At 38.5% G+C, this 25,263-nt stretch overlaps 1 protein-coding gene across 1 annotated transcript in view; it reads right to left on the reverse strand.

Moving 5' to 3' along the window:
• Positions 1 to 12,747, reverse strand: part of LOC309415966 (hippocampus abundant transcript-like protein 1) — a gene marked incomplete at both ends in the record, with an annotated part of 28,819 nt that extends 16,072 nt beyond the window's left edge. Inside the window, 3 exons of the mRNA XM_082013701.1 lie at positions 458 to 520; positions 3,864 to 3,959; positions 12,592 to 12,747. Of these exons, the coding sequence (XP_081869827.1) occupies positions 458 to 520; positions 3,864 to 3,959; positions 12,592 to 12,747 (315 nt within the window). The remainder of the gene's footprint in view (positions 1 to 457; positions 521 to 3,863; positions 3,960 to 12,591) is intronic.
• Positions 12,748 to 25,263: the final 12,516 nt, after the last annotated feature.

Here is a 25,263-nt window from a genome sequence, read left to right on the forward strand (position 1 = left end):
GAGGGGGACAAGAAAAACCCAAACCTGCTGAAAATTAGCTTTTATACCACATCTTGGACAAAATCACAGTGTTTAAGTGCCTCATTTTTTATCTCAATGGTACCATTACGGCTGCATTAATCTGCTTCTGATATAAATCAACTAACATTAGGAAACAGACATTAAAAACTTAGTTCCACTTTCAGAAGGATCCTTATCAAGATTACAATAGCTACAACTGGTACCTACTCAAAGGAGAGAAATTTAAACTTCTGAGAAATATTCCACTTGTTTCAAGATGTAATTAGCAGTAAATCTTGAACTGAGCCCAAGAACACAACCATTACAATGAAAAAATGGTTGAAGAATTAATTACATTCTCATTGTTTTGGAAGTTCTTAAGGAGAATGCAGGAAAGACAAACTGCAATACAGGAACACACAGAATATTTAGATCAAAGGTTTTAAAACAATCTTACCTTAACACCTTGAATAAGACCATTCATTAAAAATGTATGATGGGAAAACGTTTCATGTAAGACCTGAGAGGGGAAAAAAGCATTTATTTGAATCAGCAGAGACTGAAGAAAGTTGATTCGAAGTTTAAATTTGATTTGTAAAACAGGATAGCTCTACTGGGACTTGTTAAAAGAGTATCTTATCCCAAAATTATACTTTTATTTGTCTTCATGAGAAAATATTGACAAGTTCTAATATAAATTTAATGGCATATATTCCTCTGTTGGCACAGGACACAATGTACTGCAGAGATAGTTTGGTTTAGGGTATTTTGCTCAGAAAGGGGATCAATGTAAGCAAAAAGCATCTCCATGTGGTACAAATCACAGACTTTTTGAAGGTAAATAATTCCTTCAAAAGGTTGACTCAATCATTGCTACTAATTAGGAGTGAAAATGAGATTCAGCTAACTTACTCTGTCAAGAAAAAAGCAGCACTATATTCACAACTGCCCAAAAAGGCACTGTGCAAGTTGTTTCTGAACAAATGGCAGATATTCAATAGTCATACAGTTAGAAAAACTTCTGATGAACAAGTAGATGCTTATAAATAGTTATAAGTGTTTCATGTATCCTTTAAGTACAGCTATGAATTCATTTAATGTGCTTTACCAGCAGTCTTAATTCAAGGGCAAGCATGTTAATCTATACTAAACAGATTTACCATAAATATACAAGAGAGTTAAAAGGCCTCACAGGTGCTAATGTGCCAATTAAAAATGTTACTGCAATTATCAAAGCGTGTATGCACATACACTTCAAATTCATTTGCTGTTTTTAATCTATAGACAAGTGCCAACAACTACAAATATTATTTATATGCATACTGAGAAAGCCACTAGCCTGAAGAAACACAATACTTTAGTGTCAATGAAAAATATCAGCATCATTTTTCAAGGATGACTGAGATTCTCAAATCATAGGTTTAGTAAAGGTGGTTGTTCCCATGTTAACTACTGGTCAGATAATTCTGCTTATTTACACCCCTTTTTCCTTCTGGTCTCATCTTCTGTTTAGATATTTAAAATAATATTGCACCTGTTCCACCACCAATCTTATGATACAAATGGAGAGGAAAAAAAAGTCAGGGTTCAAATGAGAGATTTAGAAAGAAGATTTCTTCCAAGTCAAAAAAGAAAGCAAGCAGGAAGATCATAGAGTCAAATCTAATTATCTTTCTGTAAAGTGCACTCCAGTATTTTTCTTGGGATACAATTACTGCTGATATTGGTTCAAGCTTTTGAGATTAATTTCTGTTACTTTACAGACAAGAGAAATGCAAGTTGACAAACTGCTAGAGGGAACTGCTTTACTCAAGTTCTACCTATAGAAATATTTATATAATCAAAAAAAAAGATTATATTGAAGACAGCATATGCCATTAAATGATTAATATTGCTTACAGTGATTTACTAATATTGGCTTACAAGTCCATAAATATGAGTAATGAGCATAATCTTTGGCAGTCTCTGAACCAAATAGCCTTTGTGCATTTTATAAACACTTCTCTAAGTATAGTGTCATGTAACAAACACTACAGCTTTGTTGACAGATGTCAAAAGATGTAAAAAAGTAATTAAAAAAATGAACTTTAAGTAATAGCTATCATAGAATACATATAATTTATTTTGATAATACAACAAAAACATTTTAATCTGACTGAATGTTGACAATGAACTGAAGAATCCCAACACAACAACAAAACATTTAAGTGATCACGAGCTTTGATCAACAGGCCAGGCATTTCCATTTCTGCCCTTCATGCCAGACTAACCTGCTTAAGCAAAAGTGGGCAGCGGGCAATTCAAAGGCTGAACCTTGCTCCTAATACAGCTCCACATGACATCTAGTACTGCTGGCTGATCAGCAGGCCAAGGTAAGTTACCAAAAGTATGTTACAAGACAGAGGGGAGCAAAGTATCAAACCAGATTTGCAATTATTTAAATCAAACAGCAGCCTTTCAGTGTATGCAAAATGTATACAAATAAAGATGATCACCCCAAGAACACAGAAGTCATTTACACCTGTGTAAGGTAAGTTACATGACTATATGTAACTCAGTCCTTTAATTTTTCAATCCAATGCAACAGCATCGTAAGAATTCAAGACCACTTAAGAGAGGAAAACATTCAAAATACAAGGCACACAAGAACACAACTGTACTGAATCCACGTATTTCAGTCAAAGTAAGAATTTAGCTTTACATGAGAAGCATTTTATAACACTCCCATTAGACAAAGTGCAATGATAAATACTAATTACAAGAGTTAATATTTCAGCTGCATGTGACTAAGTATAATTTCATATGGAACTATTTCAGCCGGAATACACTATTGAAGAACACACCTAACATACAGTTTTATTACAGTTTTGTTGTTTTTTTTTCTGAAGACTGCATAAGCACTATGATTTGAATATTATTCCTTTAAATGAGAAGTGTCAAGCTAGGGAAAATTTAAGATGAACATTTTGGTTAAGAAAAGAAAGGAAAGAAAAAAAAAGAAACAAGAATGACCACCCAGTAAGTTTCCCCGTATTTTGACACTGGCAAAACAGCATCACAGGATGGTAATTTAGTGAGAGATCTACTTTATGGAAATCTGTTAACTGTTTATATGAACTTTTTTATTATTAAGGTATGTTTAAAAGATCAGTGATTGTCTTTAGGAAAGTTAGACAAACACCTTTCAGGAGTTATATAGATGATTTTATTTGGAGTTTGAGGAAAGAAAATAATTAACTTCAAGGTCTTTCAATCCCACAAAACCTTGCTCGCCATGTAGTCGAAGTGCTCTCAGGTATTATCTGATGAAAAACTGGACTAATAGACTTTTATTGACTTCTCTCAGGCAGGTCTGATTTCAATGAATACGACCCATGTCTTCAAATGAAAGGCTCCATATCCTATTAACAAACACTCAAATTATCTATTCATCTGGAAAATAACTGCATTTTAGAACAGATTAAATACTTATAAAATCCATTTCTTACATGAAAGCCTTTACATGTTACTTCCAAGTTACATGCTGGCCTGGAAGATGAATTGAACTATGAAATCTTGAAAAAAGCCAGAATTTCCAGAAACTTTCATCAATACATTAAACTGATGTTAACTCTAAAAGTCAAGTAAAAGTTAGAGCAGTACAGCACTTTGCTAATTTAATCTTCACTATCTTTTAGTCTTTCAGCAGTCCAGATCTTAGCTGTAGTACACCACCATTGCACAGTGTTGAATGTTAAGACTCCTGGAATTCAGTTAATGAGGTAAGCAGAAAGTGTAAAACAAATTAAAACCCCAATCCCTAGGAATTAAAAAATTGATTTTTGTCATTACTGCTAAGATGATAGCTGATCTGTGACACTTACCGTTAGCATTGGAGTTGTCAATAGCCCCCAGGCAAAGAATTCTAGAAATATGACCACCACCGCATGGTACATGCTTGGCCGACCAATACCTTGCTGCTAAGAAAGAAAAACACATGCAGTGGTTGTAAACATCCAGTTCATTACATGTGCAAAGATCTCTTACAAACATATTTTGAGCATAACCAACTTTCAGGATGACCTACTGCCAAGCCCTTGGGAACAATAGTAAGCCAAGCCAGGGTGGAGAAAAGTTATTGCAAAATGAGTAAAGATCTCCAGGAACTTGAGAAAAAATTGATTCAAGACATAATCTGGAAAAGCAGAATTTAAATCCTGAAAGGAAGATGCACCTGGGAAAATCAAGACAAAGCATTCCACATCAGATATACCAACAGCTACCAATCCATGACCGACATAAACGGTAGTTGATGATTTTCAGTTTTCTTTACAGAGCCCTAAATGCCCAGATTAATTCAAGAACACTTGTGGGAATGACTGTATCAGGAAACTAGAATCATACAAACAGGAAAGTTCATTGACATTGTCAAATGGACCAACATGGATGCCTATATTTTCTGTAGGTCCTAAAAACTCATTAGGAAAGCTTTCAATTTTTAATCAAACATCAAGTTATTTTCAAGAAAAGAACATACTTTTTGACTGACCACATACACTGCCGGGACCACCGATAAAAAGGCAACAAAACCTCTTTGAGCATTTAAAAAATCAAAGAGCTTTCTAAAAACACTTCACACTTGCTTTTAAAATGAAGCTACTCCAGTAGTAATGGGTGTGGCTCATTTCTAATTGAGAAAATATTTTGCAACAGAACACAACCGCATGCAATTTATATAAATAATGAATTTGAGACACACATGCAGAAAATTAGCATAAACTTGAACACAAGGAGCTTTAGGCTTCTTGGCATAGACAATATGGGGACAACCTACTGAATTCTTTATGATTAAAAAGATTTAAACAGAATTTCAGAATTAGCACAAATACAGTCAACATACAAGTTGCTTTCATCATATTCCACCCCCCAATTTTAAAGTGCTAATGATGTCCTCAGGAAAGTCTTCAAATCTGTTATGGGCTTATTTTCCGCCCACACATCTTCTTCATATGACAGCCCAGTGTGTGGACTGAGAAACTATGTATGAGCATTACAATTGCTTTCAAATGCAGCTGCTGGTCAAGCTATTATACTTGCATAAACAATGAGCAAAATATTAGGTAATCTCAAATGCTTAACAACAGCAGCTTAAGGCCATCATTATAAATCTGAAGACCTAGATGTTCTAACAATATATCCATTATATCTCCAATTTTATACTTCTGCGCTTTCTATGCTTCTTTTCACCCATACCCAAGTCTAAAAAAAACAAACATTTTTTTCTTCTGCGTTTTATTGGAGATAGAATAAACCCAAAGTTAATTTGAAGACAACAGGAAGAACTACTTGGATGCAATACAGACTTTGTTTTAAAGCAGAAGACATCTGTTGGACATGAATAATCCCATGAGAAGATGTCAAGATCATAAATCCAGCTGGCAAGGTATTGCTCATAGAAAAGGGGAAAAAAATTGCAATGTAGTATCAGTACAAATACCTTATCTTAGACATTTTGAAGGAGAGCTAATACAATTCACCCTAAAGTACTCCACAGCAAGATGCAATTTTATAGCCAGTCACAGATCTTCAGAGCAAATCTAGAATTCACAGTATTCAATTATTCACACAACTTTTAGGTAACTATTTATCTGTTAATTCAAATCTGTAATTTAACAATTAAAATTGTTCAAATGGCTGCAAAAGCACCTCAACATCCAATTTCAAACATGCTTAACCGTTTCTCTTAAGCAATGTGCTTATTTCAGAACAAAACCACTTGTGACTGTTCAAATCCTGAAGTCCTCCAGAGCACCTTTTCAAACTTTCCACATTTTGATGAGGGACGCATAGTCCAGCTAGGCAGATTAAGAAAAAGACTCGACTGGATAAACACAACACACTTGTTTCCTCCCATGAGGGTGAAGCAGCAGAGCCCACTGCCCACAGAGCTGGACATGCATTCTCTGTCATTGAAGGGTTTCAATACTCAACTGGAAAAGCTGTAGGCTACCTGCTGAGGCATCACAGCTGATCTGGCCCTGAGGAGGAAGAGATCTCCCTAAAGGACCTTTCCAGTAAAATAATCCTGTTATCTCTCAGGCAGATAACAACCAAATTCAAACTGAACTTCTGAACAATCACCCCTTTTCCCCCAATACCCTCCTCTAAGAAATTCCTTCCCACCAGGTAGCAGGGTCTCTCATGAGAGCCTGCTAGCTGCTTGTTCTACTTCCAATGCAAAGAACTTTGCACACAGCACTCACTGTCCTTCCACAGTACGTAAACCAGCATTCAACTGCATTAGTATGAAGAGTTTTCTTACCTTCTTTTAAAAAAATTGTCTACAGAAACATTCTCTCCCAACAAAAATTAACTGCTACAAGTACATTGTTTTAAACAACTACCTACACTGCAGTCAACTGTGTTAACTCTCATGTCTTCAAGAAAACAAAGAACTGAAGTAACCGAATCAGTAAAACATTTTGAGAAATACACTTCCATGTATGAATCATTCCGATCTGAAAGTTCATACCAAATTATAAAGCACATTCCTTTTCCACATTTATCTTCACTAAGATTTTCTTCATTTCCCTCCAAAATTCAACAATTTCCAATGCAAACTTTTCCTGGTGTCCTTCACTAAATCACTATTTAATCATTTTAGCTTATTCTAGCACAAATATTATGCTCCAATCCATGTCACCATATTATGGATGCTCTTTTCCCCACACATATTACCCAGGTAGCTCTCTAGGCATATTGCGTGTTTACCTCCTTCTAGTGCCTATTGCCTTTAATTTTCAAACAGAAGTATTTAGGGACCACCTTGATTATAACTGTTCCCCACAAATGCCCCATGCATTGGAACTCGTAAGAATTCACTCCAGTGCAAAAAAAAAAAATCACCCTGAAGACCTTAGCTGCCTTTGTCACATGAGGCAATCAAGTAATTATGTATACAAACCTCAGTCTGAGACATGTAACTTGTATGCAGTGCAAAAATACACTGAACAAAACTGAAAGTATTTTCCAATCCAGTACAGCCTTTAAGCATTTTAGATGTGCCTTGTGAGCTGGAACAGAAATCATAACTAATTCAGCTCATATGTTGTCTAAAATTCTATTTCAGTCGCAAAAGAAATACCTTAAGCAGATCTGTATCTGGACAGTAAGATCATGATGCACTCTCTCAAGAAAAAGATAGGCTAAATCATATTCCACAGATCTAGAGTATCAGAACAACAGCTTGTTCAAAATGGAAAAGCCTGTACAGATTTTGTAAACAGAAATTGTGCCTTAAAAAATTCTTGGAGTTCTCAAAAGAACTTGTATGGGTATGTGAGATCATACTAATAAGCCTTCTGAGATAAGTAAACATACACAAAGACCCTCACCAAAGGCTCTTAGAGCAAGCAGAAAAGAGTGCAAATTCTTCAAAGGAATTAAAAAATAAAAAAAGGTAGAAAAGAAACAGGATAAATTTGAAAAAAAAAAAAAAAAATCTGTTTTCACAGCAGGGGGAAGTTACCAGACAAGTCCCAGTGCTCTGTCCTAGAGCCTACATAGTTCAGCACATTCATAACTGAGCTGTAAAAAGTGTGAAAGAGATGTGATAAAGTTAACTGATGACAAAACACAAGTCACATTAGAAAAGTTAGAGTGCAATGCTGAAGAACATCAGAAGTTGATGGAATCAATAAAACAAATTAAATGGCACATTAAAATTAATGTAGATAAATTTAGCCAATGCAAACATGAAAAAACAATTTTAATTCCATACATAGGATGACTACTACTTAGGAATGTGATACTGGAGAAAACAGCTCCATGAAAGACATCAGTTTAGCATTCAGCAAGTAGTTTACAAAAGGATATTCAAAAATACACCCTGTCAGGAAAAAATTATCATTATATTACCACATAAACATGTGATGTGTCTGCCTTACTAAGCCTCTGCTTCTGGTGTTCTAACCGTTTTTATTAGATTTATGTAAAGATCTTCCATCTTATGCCACAACTGCTTGTTTTGTTCAGAAGCTTTAAGCGATACACATTGTTGAATAGTCTATTTTACAGAGGCACAAGTGAAAGAGGTCTACTGAAGGACAAAGAACATTGCCAAAAGTATGGAGGAATGCTGAAGTAGGTTCCTCCAAGCTGCAGTCAAAAAATCTGCAGAAAGATACAGGTGGAGTTTATTGAACTGGGAATGACATACAGAGTGTGAAGAGAAAACAATGTCACTGCTGCCTTACACTAAAATACAAGAAAATAAGCAAAACAGGACCCGAGACAACAAGTTTAAATTATATGGCACGTCACACAATTTACTCTCAGGGTCTAAATATCTTGCCACATCATTTTTTCTGCTGGGAACACATTCACATCTAAGTTTAGACTGGACAAGCTTATGAAGAGCATAAAACATGAAAATACCATTTCTTGGTTCAGTCTTTGAGGCTGAGGCCATCAAGGGTAGGAAAAGCATCTAAGAACAACAGCCATATGCCCTGCCACATTCTGAAAGCTCAGCTTTAGACAGTACTGCATTGTCTAAGTAAACTACTTCTTACAGAAAGAACAAATAACTAGCATATTACACTACATCAAATTGCAAGGTGATTTATCCGTTGCTGAATTATTTTTCCTAAAATGCAGAAAGATGTACAACACTCAAGACATTCCTCTAAAAAGCACAGACTGCTTAGTTAACTCACATGCTTCTTCATGGCATAGATAATTACTCAAGCTCATTGCCCAGTGGTTAAGTTTGGATCTTGAGTAGTAAAATATCAAGTCTTACTTATGTAATTAAATTTCTATTGCTCTAGCCTAGCATACCTCTCTCTGAATACAAAACCTTCCAGATTCCTAGAAGCTAAAGGATCAGTAACAGCAAGCACAAAACAGCAGAAGTGCCCTCTCAGTGTGACTATAAACAACAGTGATTTTTTTTAAAGACAGCAGATAATCGCTCCTGGTAATGGTTCAGAGTTCAGACTCAGTGTTAATTTAACATGATGGGAAGATCCAGAATGACATTGTCAGCCTTGAGAAGGCAACACTGTTTATCTCTAATTATTCAGATTTAACGGGAAAGTAATTTTTTTGTAGGAGAAAATAGTGCTCCACAATGGACTAAATACCCAATCTGCCAATTTAGACTATGTGCTTACTACTAGCAATTCAATTTAAATTCTACAGGCAAGAAATTTAAGAAAACAGCTTACCGGACTGAAAAGTGTTTCAGTAAAGTCTCACAATATTAAATCATGCTGCCTCACTTCCACCATGTTATATTTTTTCTGAAGTATTAAAAATGCTAGCGGTAAGGGTAAAAACCTGTAATTCTTTGTGTATATGCCAGTTGTGCTTCGCTGTGTAAACAGTTTAAGGAATAAAGGCTGGCAAACTTCTGAGATATACAGTTTTAACCTTCAGAATGCTTTCATTATGATTCTAAAAAATACATAGGTCTTGGGCTTTGCAATAGCCGAGGCATTTTATAGTGTCCAAGGATATGAAACTAACGTACGATTAATTCCCAAAGAGGTAAGTACGTGTGCGTTCTCCTTATATATCCCATTTGGGGACTTGTCCCATAAAAGCACTTTATTTAGACAGTACGGTGCTGTATTCTGCTAAAAAGCTGCCTTAGTCTGGCATTATTTTACTGACAATAGGTTGCATAGAAATGAAGTACGTGGTACAAATATTCTGAATGTCATGCTAAATTTTACACTACCAGTGTTCATAATTCAGATGGAACGAGATTGCATAACCAGTAACAAAATGTCCATGGCAGCATTCACTTCAATTTCTGAAGCTCACTGAAATTGGGGTAATACAGCCAACAGAAACTGATTTAATTGCAGTGGAATTTACTTAAACATACTATTGTTCTTATTAGTTTTGAGCCAGTAACTCAATTCATAGAAAGTCATTTGTTCAGTGTTTATATTTTAGTTCTTTAATTCAGTGAAGGCACTGAATTCAACAGGGTGAAGTTAGTTACAGATAAATCAAAAACCAGAAGCTTGTTACTCCCAAGTTGGAGGGTCAAGGGAGAAAGCTTTGCGCAACCTGACAGACTTGGTCATACTCTTCCACTTTGTCCTGCTGATCTGATGTGACAAAAGAATCAGAATAAAAATTAAAATTAAAACATCGTTCACAGACCCAAGAAGCAGTTCACGAAAATTTCATTTCTGTATTTACTTCTTCATCAGCAGCCCAAAGGGCAAGCTTCCACTTTCAAATGCCAGGGATGCACTCCCACTGATATCAAAGAGATCTCTGCAATTGCATCTAAAGCCATGATCCGGCCCCTCACATTTTAGTCTGAATAAGCTCTTTCAGCAAAGTCTAGGCAGACAGTTCTAGCAATATGACAGCCACATGAGAATCACAGGGAGGTGCAGGAACTGCAGTAAAAAAGTAGGAAACAGACTGTTCAGTCAGGAATTGTGAAGCAGCGTCTAAACTGATGTAAGTATAATTGTATTACCACTATACCAATGTACAGAAAAAAAGGCTAGAGCCCCATGTCTTTCTCTCTTGCAGAAGATGTGTTACAAGAACACAAAGTCCCTTAAGGGCACAACTAGGAGGGAGCGGGCAAAAAAGCCACCAAGGAAGCAAAATCTGAGACCACTTTATAAATTAAGAATTTAAGACATTGAGAAGCTAAATTTTCAAACTGATAAAACAGCATATTTTAGTACTCAAAAGCATTATTTTAATCCTTAATCCAACTTTAACAAACATGCTATCCATGAATTAAAAAAACAGGTTATAGCCTTTGTTCGTTATGGATTTCTGTTCCGTTTCAGTTTCACTCTTCTTCAAAGTTAGAGAAAAAAATCACAGTTCTTTGATTTTTTTTTTTAAATTCCTCTACCTGTAACCTCCATTTCCTACCCTCTGTTCATATTTAAATAAATTCACCAGTTTTTCTTCTATATAATTACATCACCCTTTATTTCTTTCACATCATCTCTGGTGATAAAACTGAAACTTACATTTTTTAACTAAAAATTTAACATGCCTCTTCTAGAGTTACTTTCCTTATTCTGACTTCAGATTGGGTTACTGCATCATATATATCTACAGTCCTAAATGGGAGTTGCTGTACGCAAACCTAGAACAGAAAATATACCATACAGCAGACATCAGCTGCACTTCTTGAAAGAGCCCAACCTGCTTTTTGGAATGCATAACCATTTCTGTAAGAAAACTGAAAGACCTGAAAATAGACATGATCAGTTACAAGAAGTGTGAAGCAGTCGCTTTGGAATTAACTTACATAAAATAACTTATTTGACTAATGAATTCCACAGAAGAAAAACTTTTCTATACCTTCTCTGGGTTAGTCACATATTAAAAGCACCGTAACTCCTTCATCAGATATGACTAAGGGACAAAGAACATACTTATATCAAACAGTTTCAAGATTATTTTTTTACATTCTTGAGCTCTAGCCATGATGTCACATTAACATTACACATCAGCTAAAGATATTACAAGTTCATTCGCTTCACATTCACATGAAACTGTAAACTATCCTCGTTCCAACAGCAGAGGTGCTTATCTGTGGGAGGGTAAGTGACACATGTAGCAGAAGTTGGCTCCCTGACACAAACTTAACAATGTTTTAAAACTTCTGGCATAAGCAATGCTTTCAGCATATCTAATTTCAAAGTAAACTAGTAATAAATACATTATTCAGGAACATCCAAACATTAATATAGTCTAAAAAAGTATTAATAGCTAGTAAGTCAGGTTACAAATAAAATTTACATAATTTCAACTTGCCAAAAGAGATTTATCATGGCAAGGTTTTGCCTAGTTTTCTATCTGTACCCCTTCAAAACCCGTCAATGACAGATCATCTGTTTTGCCATTCTGTACATTCCCCTGGGTTCCTCCACTCCTACCTTATGCTCTGGGATCACTGCCAACAAAACAGGATGGGTTACACCTGCCTGAAACAAGTCACCCGTCCCCACCTACTGCAGAAAGTGAGGAGATGTCATCTCAGATCTGCCTTTAAGGCATCTCAGGAGCATGCAGGTTCAAAAGGAAAGGCTTAAGCCACTCGAAAGACCCTTCTGCTCGGAAGTCATTAATGCACCACTGCCACACTTACAAACACAACTTTTCTAGGAATGCTTTCAAGTTTCTGCACAGACCACTCCTTTCCAGCTCCTTTTATTTGCACGAAGACATCTTACTGCTTCATGTGGTGCGAAGAGACGAAACAGGAAGAGCAGGAAGTTACTAAAACTGCACAGTAACTCTAGGGTTTCGATTCACCAAGAAGCACCTCCTAGAATTCCAAAGGAACATTAAGCCTTTTAGCTGCCGCAGCCGGCGGGAGCCCGGCAACCCGCGCACACCAATTTCCAAAACGTTTCCAGGGCCGCGGGGGCACCTGGAGGATGCTCTGGGGGGCAGCCGGCCCCTCACGGGGGGGGAGGCGGGACGGGCGCTGGCCGCCACAGGGAGCCCAGCCGGGCCGAGCCGGGCCCGACCCGCACCACGGCGGCCTGCGCCGCCACCGACCCCGCGCAGCTCGGAGCCGGGCACCCCCCAGCCCTGCCCCGCACTCACCGCGGCGCCGCCGCCCGCCTTCAGGCCGACCCTCTTCACCAGCATGATGCAGGCACCCAGCCTGGCGGCGCCGCCGCCCTCCCTCGGCGGCGCCGCCTCCGCCACCTCCTCTCCCTCCCGGGCCGAGGTTAGGGGCGGCTTCGGCTCGGGGCTCATCTCGCTCCCACCATCCTCCCAGAGAGGCCGGGCGGAGAAACAGCGGGTGCGGAGCGGGCTGGGGGCGGCCTCCGGCCCGCGGCCGCCTCCGCCGCGCCGCCTGGGCGGGGAGCCGCCGCCGGGCTCACGTGACCGCGCGGCCCCGCCCTGGCCCCGCCGCCTCGGCAGCAATGCTGCCGGCCGGCCGGGAGCCGCGGGGCTGTTAGCGGCTTGGGCGCTGCTGGGCGTCCTGCCCTTGCTGGCCCGCGGGGTACGCCCGGGGCTCCCAGCGTCCCTCCGGGAAGGTGAATCTCTCCCAAACTAGCGTCCTGTTTCGTCTTACGTCTTCGTTAAACCTTGAGGGGCCCCTGGGCCTTTCGTCACCGGGCGGGTGTTATTGCAAGCTCCTGTTCCTCTCGCTTAAGTACTACGGGGTCAGCCGGTTATCGTAAGAAGTACCACAAGTCATCAGAAGTAGAGCTGCCGGCCTCTCAGTTCACCAAATGTGCGCAAATGGAGTGCCTTGAGATAGCGTAGTGCTGACAGTCAATTTTATGACTGTTAGCAGACTATGAAAAACCAATACAGCAGGCCAGTCGCCCGCCCAGAGTAAGCTGGTTACCAGAGAGCTCAAAATGCCTGTGCGTGGCCTAACACTGAGAGGCTTTCATTGTGCAAGCGCTTCCTTCCGTCTTGGTACATTATTGGGGTCAAACCATTGTTTTCCCTGGAACCCCACGTGTTCTCTGCTAAGCACTAAGCTGTTTACAGGATCAGAACTTTTCAATTTGCTAGAATAATAAATGTTAATTTAAAATGCCATTGCCCGTTTGCTGCATATCTATTTTGTCAGTGTATAACAAGCTATATACTTGCTAAATATAGCACATTGAGAAATTTACCTTCTATGGAACGTTACACAGCAATTTAACAAGTGTTCTCTTTTAGCAAAGTAGCATGTGTTGACTTGAAAGCGCTTCTCTATATGACCTTTCCTGAAGCTCCATTTTGTTTAAAGTAGGCACCAGCATTTTAAGAGGAACATTGGATACCGTGAACTAAACAGATGCACAAAATTATCTTTCCTATTAGATAGGGATTAGTAAACCAACACATATTCTTTAAAATTACTTTTCGTAGCCAACCCAAGCCCATTGTGTGTGGAATTTTATGCTTTCTTTCCATTTTTTTTTTTGTTCTGGTAGCCTAGAAGCTCTTACAAAACCTTTCATTTCTTCAAAAGTAGTCACCACTATGATATACAGTAATATTTTTTCTCCTTTGAAGACTCAACCATTTTTCTATTGACCTGAAAACCAAGGGACTTCATCCCTTACAGTTTTGGGTGCTTTGTTGGTTGGATTTTTTTAATTAACAGGCTTCAAAATACTGTGAATTTTTTTTTAATTCAAACAGCTTCCTCCATTAGAAAGGTATGAATTTATAAGCTTAATATATCAGCTTTTGTAGGGAGACAGGTTTCTTGCTACCACATCAGGTTCATGTAAAGTCTTGCCTGAAATCATCACTGTATTTTAAAGATTTCAGCATTAAAATATTTACATATATCACTTAAGTATTTATTCCAATTCATAACAAATCAATTGAAAGTCATCCATCAGCTTTTATGGCTTTTGATTCAGGCTCAGTAGATGGCTACTAGTAATTTTATGTCATTATGTCCTTATCCTGTACAGAATTTGAAGTTGGAAGGGTTTTGTTTACATGCTGAGCTATGTATATAATATTTATTAAGAACTAGTTAACCAAATAACCGGAAACAAAAAGGACTAAATACTCAGTTTATGAAGAGATGTTACTAGTACAGTTCCTCTCAATTCTGTGCTCTATGCTTTTTAGAATATTCCTAAGCTATATTTTTAAGCTATCTGGGGATTAATAATGAAGATATAAAGTTTATTATAGAATGCTATTCAACAATAAAGAGTTGTAAAAGAATATAATGATCTTAAGTAATGCTAAAATTTCAGCTGAAAGTGTTGAATGAAGATAGGTCATCAAGGGGAAAAGAATTCTAATTACTCATTGGGTTTATAGATCTCTGAATTAGCTATTTCTACTTAGGAAAGGTATTAGAAACTGTATAGATAGTTTTCTGAATGCTCAGAAGTGGTTTTGAAAATATGAGGAAATAGCTAGATGAGAAACAGAATTGAAAACACTATGTCAACATGTGATGAATCCATGAAGTCCTATGTTCTCATCCCCATCTCAAAAAAGATGTAATCAACAACAGCAACAACAGAAGTAGAACATGGAGACCAGGATAAGCAGAGTCATGGAATGGCTTCAGCATGTGAGAGATAACAGGGAAAGGGACGATATGACAGCAATTATAAAATCCTGACTCGTAAGGAGAAAGTCTATGATTAGTACTTGATATTATCTTATAATGCAGGAAGAGGCACTACATGGAATGATCAGGTAACACGTTTAAAATAAACAGAAGCAAGTGTTTTTCCAGGCAAATTGTCATTAAATCATGGAACTCATTTCCACAGGATATTTTGGTTCAAACGCACAAGTGGTTTAAAAGGCAATTATACAATTTTGTGGGATAAAACTCCATTAAGGGATCTTAAGCAAGAGAAAGTCCGTAAGCTGCTGGCTACACGAAGGTGGGTGAGTTAGTTGGAAGATCCCACTGCTGTTGCTCACATTTTGCATTCTTTCCGTAAGTATACACTATCTCGGAACCAAGATGGGTGCAAGTGTGGTGTAGCTCTGCATATCTGCTCTTGTACTTTAAAGCTTGAGTCTTGGCAATGTTACAGATTCTTTAAGACTTGAAAGTCTTGAAACAAAAAACACAATAGCACTGTCTGACCAACTTTGCAAGTATCCAGCAGCTGGTCTGACAGATGTATGACTGCCCCATTTGTGTCACTGGGTGTATACTCTCTAGAAAACTGATGATAATTTGTATGTCAATGGTGATAACCATTATTACTGATCAAAGAAATACCAAAGATTACAGAATCATTTGAACACAGAAAGTGATGTCGTCAGTTGGATCCAGCTAGGCAGCACTTGAGAAAGCCATCCGTGCAGCTTGTGAGAGGGCTTTGTCTTGGCAGGGTGCTGATGGAGATGCTCTTACTCAGGGAGCTGTCAATAAAACCAACTTGAAGGCTCGTGTCGATGAAGCAGTAGGGTGGGCCAGCTCATTCTCCAAGGAAGCCACTTGCCACAGTCTCTGCATTCAGTCTGAGCTATGTGTTACAGTAATGTGAGCTATAGGTGTTACGGACCAGAAACACCCTCCACCCTCTCCTTACTGCATACATCACAGTTGCTGGTGAGAAGGGCTTAGGACTGACAAGCCATCTTCCCTTTTCAATTTCTTTGTGTTGTTGAAGGCAAGAGGGACAAAATCAGTGGCAAGTGTTCATACTGCAGTTTAGCTCTGTACACTGCCAGAATTCACAGAATCACTGAGGTTGGAAAGGACCTTCAAGATCATCAAGTCCAACCATTAACCCAATGCCACCATGTCCCCTAAACCATGTCCTGAAGTGCCACATTCACATGTTTTTTGAACATTTCCAGAGATGGTGACTCCACCACCTCCCTGGGCAGCCTGTTCCAATGTTTGACCCCCTCCCTGGGCGATCCATTACTGATTTGCTCAAAGTCATTATAGCCTCATCCCCAACATTACTTTCTTTTATGCTCTTGGGCCTCCTTGTAATGTATTAATTTCCTGTGACCACAGCCAACTTTGAAGGAAATCCCTGCAGCATGGGTACTGCAGGACCATTGACCAACACTTCTGCTACATTGTACCTTTCTACCTCTACTCGTTTACATGTCATAAAACTGGATACTTGTATTTTTTCCATAGTGTTACTCTAACCTTTTTCAAGCACTCATGCAGACAATACAGTAGATTGTTCTCTTTATGCATCAGCCCTTTGTAACTGATAAAGCAATCATAACGGTAGCAAAAATAGTATACTTTAAGGAGAAATAACATGTAGGCAAAACCTGGGGATCTCCCGCTTTTATTTGATGGTCCCTACTAGCACAAAGTACTCAAAGTCAGAGTAAGGAACAGATGAAATCCTATCAGCTATTAAAAAGGAGTCCCACTAGATGGGGTTATAGTTTCAAAGGAAGAGTATTTTCTAATCTGGTTTGAGGACAAGCATTTTTTTGCTTCTTATTTTATTCAAGTTACCTACATAATTCTTCAGTTTGCCAATAGACTTTTTTTACCATTCTTATGTTCAGCATAAGCCGTTGTAGCTTTATGTCATGGTTTAACCTGGCAGGTAGCTAAAACAATGGAGCAGCCATTTGCTCACCACAGTTTAATAGGACAGGGAAAAAAGAGTAATAATACTGATAATAATAACTATTATAATAATGATAAAAGAATATACAAAATAAGCGATGTACAGCACAATTGCTCACCACCCGCTGACCGATGCCCAGTTAGTTCCAGAGCCAAAGCCCTTCCCCAGCCAACTCCCTCAGCTTATATACAGGGCATGATGTCCTATGGTATGGAATATCCCTTTGGACAGTTTGGGTCTGTTGTCCCGGCTGTGCCCCCTCCCAGCTTCCCGTGCACCCCTCGCCTGCTCGCTGTCAGGCCAGCACAACAAGCTGAACAACCCTTGACTGCTTAGCCACAGTTAAAAACATCAGTATGTTGTCAATATTATTTTCATCCCAAATCCAAAACACAGCACTGTGCCAGTTATTGGGAAGAAAAGTAACTCTGTCCCAATTGAAACCAGGACATTTTATCTGAGTAAATTGATTGATGTGTTTGGGGAACCGTTGCCACTGTTCATAGATTTCAGGGGCTGAAAATCTGTTATTCTGGGGTTTTTTTTCCGTCTCGCTCCCTAGCACTACTGCAGTACCATTTTATAAGCTACCGTATCACAATTACATGAAAAATCTCTGGCACAAATCTTGTTAATTTTCAATTAGTAACACCAATAATGCCATAAACTCTGAACCATTTGGAACACAGGATTTATTTGTTTATTATTTTTTATGAAGGAAGACTGGTTAGCACAGGGGTGCCCTATAATTGGGTTCAAATTCTCCTGAAGGCAAATACTAAATAATTACACTGAATATAAGCAATAATTGTGTTCTTAGATCCTTGTTACTGCTCAGTTTTAAAAGAAGTTTCTCAAATAAGAATTAATCAAATGTAGTAATAACTAAAAGGAAGAATGCATACACACAAATCCAATGAAAACAAATTGAGATCAATAGGGAAAATTAATTTTTGACATTGCCTAGTTTGTGATTATTTAAAAACTTATATTGATATTCTGGCACCATATTTGTTGTTATTATGCTTAGCACACTTTTCATTCCTCCATCAATTTAATTAATAATTATAGTAATGCTTTTCCATTTAAGAATGATGATAGAAATCTTAAGGGTCATCCCCATTCTAATGAAGTTAATAGAATGTGATTACTACTAAATCACTTCTATCTACAAGTTCTAATGCAAAGGATAACAAATTAAATTTAGCTTTGAAAATCACTGAAAAAAGAAAAAAGAGGGATCTGGACAAGGGCAGGAACACAGGGAAATTAAAAGTAATCTAATGATAATATCAACAGTTGTGAGTTCCAGTAAGAGGTACTGTAAAATCAAGCAACTTTTTCAAAATTATGTAAAACTTATGACATCTCTACTTTGAAAAGTAATTTAGCATCTCCCTTTCCTAGCCATACTATGAGTTCTAATTTAGTTCAAATTCTGAGAATAGAATTTCTGACAATACATTGAACCTACAGATAGTCATTACAGTACAAGTGGAAACAACAGGTACAACAGGTGAGTAGAATATGTGATGAAGGAAAAGAGAAAAAAAGTGAAAGAGGGGTTTTTTTACTTCTCTTGCACCTCACTGATTCTCAATATTTAAACATTTTTTTTCCAACAAAGGATATTTCTAGCTTGGGAGCTGTCAGAAGTACTTTCATTTACTGTACGCAATAATAACAAGCATAATAAATATGCAATGGCTATTTGCCTTCTTCCAAATTCTTTAAGTGAAGTAACTGAGTTCATTAATACATTTCCAAACATTCTTGCTGAAGTTCTTAACAATACCTTTTTTGCCCTCCATTGTTGAAAGATGACATTAGTAAGTGGAAACTGGGTTACAGAAGAGGTCATTGAAGATCATCCAATCTTAAGATATATTATGTTAATTTACCCATTTCTTTCCAGATGTCTTCCAATTGCATATCTGCATTACATTATAAATCAGCTTCGATGAGACTTTTTTATGTGTTGCTACATTTGCTAGGCCTATGAATAAAAAATTCAGCTTTTGCTTATACTTACCATTTTTATCTCTTCCCTGTGCTTGAATCTTAGAATTAACTAAAAATCACTTGGCCCTCATATATTGTAATACATTGACGATCTTCTGCAGTTATTTTTTAGGTCATGCATTTAGTACAGTTATTGCACAATTAAGGAGTTTACATCATGATGTGGTCAAAATCTGGTTTTGTTCCCAAAAATTGACCTGCTTTTACCACTACTCAGGAACACTTACATAGTGAAATAATATATATGTACATGCCTAGAATAATCTTAAATTTATAAACTGTTTGCATAGTGGTTTGGGTTCCTTCTGAATGAAGAATCCCACAGCCAAATATTATTTCATAGAATCATAGAATAGTTTGGGCTGGAAAGGACCTTTACAGGTCATCTAGCCCAACCCCCCTGCAATGAGCAGGGACATCAACAACTAGATCAGGTTGCTCACAGCCACATCCAACCTGACCTTGAATGTTTCCAGCGATGGGGCATCTGCCACCTCTAGGCAACTTGTACCACTGTTTCACCACCCTCATGGTGAAAAAGGTCTTCCTTATATCTGGCCTAAATCTACCCTCTTTTCATTTAAAACCATTACCCCTTGTCCTATCGCTACAGGCCCTGCTAGAAAGTCTGTCCCCATCTTTCTTATTAGGTCCCCTTTAAGTACTGAAAGGCTGCAGTAAGGACTCCCTGGAGCCTTCTCTTCTCCAGGCTGAACAAACCCAGCTCTCTCAGATTGTCCTCACAGTTGAGGTGTTCCATCCCTCTGATCATTTTTGTGGCCCTCATCTGAACCCGCTCCAGCAGTTCCATATCTTTCCTGTGCTGAGGGCTCCAGAGCTGGATGCAGTACTCCAGGGTGGGGTCTCACCAGAGCAGAGTAGAGGGACAGAATCACCTCCCTTAACCTGCTGTCCACGCTTCTTCTGATGCAACCAAGGATGCAGATGGCCTTCTGGTCTGTGAGCACACACTGCCAGCTCATGTCCAGCTTTTCATACACCAGTACTCCCAAGTTCTTCTCAGCAGGGCTGCTCTCCATCCGTTCATCCTTCAGCCTGTATTGATATTGGAGGTTGCCTCAACCCAGGTGCAGGACCCTGGACTTGGCCTTGTTGAACCTTATGAGGTTCACATGGACCCATTCCTCGAGCCTGTCAGTGTCCCTGTAGATGGCATCCCATCCCTCAGGGGTGTCAACCACACCACTCAGCTTGGTGTCATCTGCAAACTTGCTGAGGGTGCACTTGATTCCACTGCCTATGTCATTGATGAAGATATAAAAGAGTACTGGTCCCAGTACAGACCCCTGAGGGACACCACTCATCACTGATCTCCATCTGGACATTGAGCTGTTGACTCTATACCCTGGATGTGACCATCCAACCAATTCCTCATCCACCCAACAGTCCAAACCTCAAATCCATAGTCTCCAATTGAGAGAGAAGGATCTTGTGGGGGACCATGTGAAAGGCCTTACAGAAGTCCAGATAGGCAACATCAGTAGCTCTTCCCTTGTCTACCTATGTGGTCACCCCATCACAGAAGGCTCCTAGTTTGCTCAGGCAGGGCTTGCTTGATGTGATAGCTGTCTTGAGTCATCTTCCTGTCCTCCATGTGCCTTAGCATAGCTTCTGTGATGATCTGCTCCATGATTTTCCCAGGCACAGTGGTGAGGCTGGTGGGTCAGCAGTTCTCAGGGGCCTCCTTGCTACCTTTTTTTAAAATGGGTGTAATGTTTTGCTTTTTCCAGTGTCCAGGGACTTTGACTGCCAGGACTTTTCAAATATGATGGCAACTGGCTTGGCAACTGCATCAGCCAATTCCCTCAGGACTCTGCGATGTATCTCGTCAAGGTCCATAGATTTATGTGTGTTCAGGTTCCTCAGGTGGTCACGAACCTAATTTGCTCTTACAGTGGGAGGGACTTTGGTTCCCCAGTCCCTGCCCTGAGGTCCATCCACTTGAGAGGTGTGGGAGGAAAGGTTGCCCTGTAGCAGGAAATTCTACTGCTTAACTACATTACAAAAATGATACTGTATAAATCTACATACCTGGAAAATTACAGAGATTTAAGAATATCAGAAATTATGATACTGATACATTTGGCAAGACAGAAGGTTTGTGTAATAAGGGCTGTTTATGCACTGTGTAATAAGACATGCGTTAGCAAACATGCAAGCCAAAACTGTAAAATCTGATTATCTAAAAGTGATCACCTTAAAATGAATGGCCGTACTATCAGCTGTGTTGGGCAACTGCATCTTCCTTTCGTATCACCAGAGAAAAAAGCAAGTCAATGCCTTCCATCACTTTCAACGCCAATGACTACCACAGATCCTCAGGACCCATTGAGACAAGGATATTGGTGGTAGATAAAACCTAATTTTAGGCATATATAGTAAAAAAACATCCAAAACCTGTCTTTAAATTAAAGGCCTAGAATCCTAACCATCCTTTTATTGACTTAATTAGAATAGTTGCTACTTTCTGCATACTCGTGTATCATTTCATTAAGCATAAAACAAAACACAGGCGTTAGCTGAATATTCCTATTAAGAAACGTATTGATTCAACTCATAATATATAGTCTGCCAAGTCTATGGGACAATACTGAAAGTAAGCCCATTATTATGGTCTTAGAGTGATCCATTAGGAGGGTTAAAGGAACCAGGACACCTATTTGTAAGTCAAAATGGTATATGCTTTCAGACTGAACAAGGGTGTTAGCATGAAGGAGAAAGCATACACAGGCAACATGGAAAATGTTGCTGCCTCACAGCAGTGCTTAAAAAAAAATTGGACCACTGTTTAGAGGTCTAGAAAGTCATTTAGCTGATTTCCAATGGGAAAGGAGTTAGAAGTTTTGCTAGGTTCTTTTGTCTTTAATTACTCTGTAAGGAGATAACACATTCAACAATGCTTCAGTCATGCAGCAAGGTTGACGTTGATACCATACTTGCAAGACACTCACACCTCTATCACTGCACTAGGCCTTTGCGTGCATTTACATCTTGTGACCAGTTGGTAATCAAAGGAAAAGAAATTGTTGTGAAAAATACTGTATTATCAAAATGTGGCTTCATTAAGTGAGATCCAGGTTGCAACAAATGAGAGACACTTTAATTATTACTGTTCTGTATTTTAAATTGTCTCTACTATATACATCTATGCATATCTTCTGTATTTTCTATGGGTTTTAGTAGTAGAAATTAATGATAAATACAAAAAAAGGTTAAAATTCTCAAGTATCCCTGTCAGCAGGAAATGGCAGGTTAGTTACTGGTGCTAGCACTAGAAACTCCTATGCAAGAGTTCAAATTTAAACAGAAAAAAGGAAGATGGTGTTTGACCCTTATCAACACAGAGCCTGCTTCGTTTAAGCTGAGCCCCAGAAGAATTTACTGGTTACACGTGAGGAATGGAAATCAAAACAGTCTTAACTGTAGTGGACACTACTTACTCACTTTGTATTACAACAGTCACTGAACCACGAATAGCTGCAGTTCAATAGTTTGCAGCAGCTTGTATAATTTATTAGACAAAATAAAGAATATAGGAGAGTCAATGTGAAGTAAAGAAAAAAACCAAGAAGGCAGAACATACTTACTTAAACCTGAATTTGCTCAAGAAACAGAAATGTGAATATCACAAATTCCAATGTGTATAGCTGTGACCAGATATTTTCTCTATTGGAATTTCAGCTACAATTCCCCTTATCCAGTTAAATCTATCTGTTGCTTGTGCTACTGTTCCTCCACATCTCTGGCATGAAGCAAAATTTTATTAAGCCATAGCTTGGCCTCAAGCTTACTACTAGGGTGGTAGAAAAGCCATCCTTATTGTGTTGAATTGTCTATATCCCTGACCTTACATGTTGCGTATGTCACCAATTAAGGAAGAAGAATTAAGTTCTCACTATTTTATACTTCTACCAAAATAATAGAATGTGAACTATAACAGTGATGTAAGGTGTTTGAAAGGGCATTGAATGTGGAGCATTCACAGCACTTCACTTTCAATGATGGATTCACATATTGCCAGGCACTGTAGAGTAGTGTTTGGTAGCTTCCTGCAACAGGGATGGTCATAGCTGCTACCACTGCTTGCCCCTTGACTCAGATTTCCGATGAGAGTGTCCCTTTTCATATGCAGAAAATAACTAGCTCCAATTTTCAGTTTCTTGTGTATGATCATATAAACCTTGCAATAGTATGTCTTCAGCTTTTTAACAGGAATGTTAATACCATTCTATAAATTGGTCATTATTTTTAATCCCGCCTTTCAGTTTGAAGAAAAAGGTAGTAAAAATATTTACCAGACAGAAGCTATCACTAGTAGCTAGTGATTAACTAAATAGCATTTTAAAAAGCCAACAGAATTAATGAAAATGAATGTGTAAACTCACAGCATACTTAACAAGTATATCCATATAAGTTACAGCTACAGAGAAATTGTGAGTTCTGGTATAGCCTATTATAGCTTTTTTTGAGAAATTTAGACGTTAAGGACATGTGCCTCCATTACAGAGCATGTTAAGCTTTAGCAGAATCAGTTTTTTCCCTTGCAGCTGTGTTTACACCTATATCACATTTGAGAATTCCCTCCTGGGTGATTATTTGGCTCTTCTTCATGGTTTTTTTGTTTATTTGGAATATGAAGCCTGGCATTGTGCCGTCAGAACTTCGGAAAAGATTAAAAAAACAAAGCAGTCCTAGAACTGCTAAAGTATATGTGTATTTTAGAGTCAGTTTAAAAGTGTTTTTCCTTCTACATAGAACTGGAGTTCTTTATAATTTTGCACAGGTCTAATGTGCGAGAAGGGACAAGCAGACATTTTGCACAGCACTTTCCTACTTGCAGTTCACATATAGCCATGTAATAAATACTGCAGCAGCAGCAGCTTAGCCCTTCTTAGTGTTGCTTCCTCTTCAAAAAGCAGGTGAATAATGGTAATGTTTTTTCCCAAGACTAAAACTGCTGTTTCAAGGGTGCAGTTACAAGTATTCTTCTCCACCGCCCCCCCCAGCAAGAAATGGAGTGGAGCAAAAAAAACAGAGAATTGTATGTGTAACCCTTTTCAAGAAAATGAAGAAGTACTTTGTTGCCAAAATGAGCACGCTTATGGCTCCTTTCCTTCATGAGCAAAAAGGGAACAATTAAAAAGGCCTGTATTTTATTTCCTTTTCCAAGTTAAGTAGCAGCTTTTGTGAATACAGGTAGGGCGGGTGTCTCGTGCCCATTTGGCACACAGAACATGTTTGCAAAGTATTCCCATTTCCCATTAAGGTTTCAGTCTCGTGTTCTCTCTGCTAGCACGGAGGATGTACATTTTATGTCACAGTACGCCTGACTTTCCTCCAAGGTCCCTGAGGATCTAAAGAACTGAACCTGGAAACACGGTATTTTGTACAAATCAGTATGATTTGTAGGCTGAACCCTCAGGACTTCCCCCGAAGACACTAATTCTTCCCTTTGGTGGAAGCATCAGCCAACATGTCCTGAAAACTATGGGGGCACACCTGTAAGTGCTGTCAGCTGAACATCTGATTGACTGCATGAGGAGGCCACAATGGAACTCTCTAAGTATCTCTGTGTGGTTTGTAATCATCTTCCTTGTTCTCCTCCCTCCAACAGGCTTAAACCCCTCTCCCCACTCACACCTAATTCCAAATGCCTACTGTATTTTCCTTCTCTTGTTGGGAGCTCATTGGTACATCTGCAGTGTTATTTAGCCCATTGTGCATAAGTCACAAGTTACTCATAAGGCAGAAGAAGATAATCCATAAAAATACTGCAATCAGAAAAATAGCAAGTCCCCTAAAGGAAAATTGGGAGTTAATTCATGATTGCTGTTGGTATCTTCTGGCATCCCAGCCCAAGTGTCACATTCTTTTTTTGGTATTCTGCACTTAATTGTTTCTAATTTTGAGATAAACCAAAATTTGCTAAGGTAATAACTTTTTATTTACATACATTACACACAGCAGTGCTCAGCTTTTTTTCCTCCTTCTTAATAGTAGAGGCTGGCAGTTGTGCATGCGTATTTTAAAAAGGTTAAGTGATCTATCAATTAAAGATATTGAAGAATGCTGGTGTTAGGGAATACAGAATTTAGATGATGTGGTGTGAGGTTTCCATCTGTGAATGAGTTAGAGACAATCGTTCTTGTATAATTATGTTGATGTATTCCTGAGC

Source organism: Phaethon aethereus (genome assembly GCF_964289735.1).
Source record: "Phaethon aethereus genome assembly, chromosome: Z".
Taxonomy (NCBI): Eukaryota; Metazoa; Chordata; class Aves; order Phaethontiformes; family Phaethontidae; genus Phaethon; species Phaethon aethereus.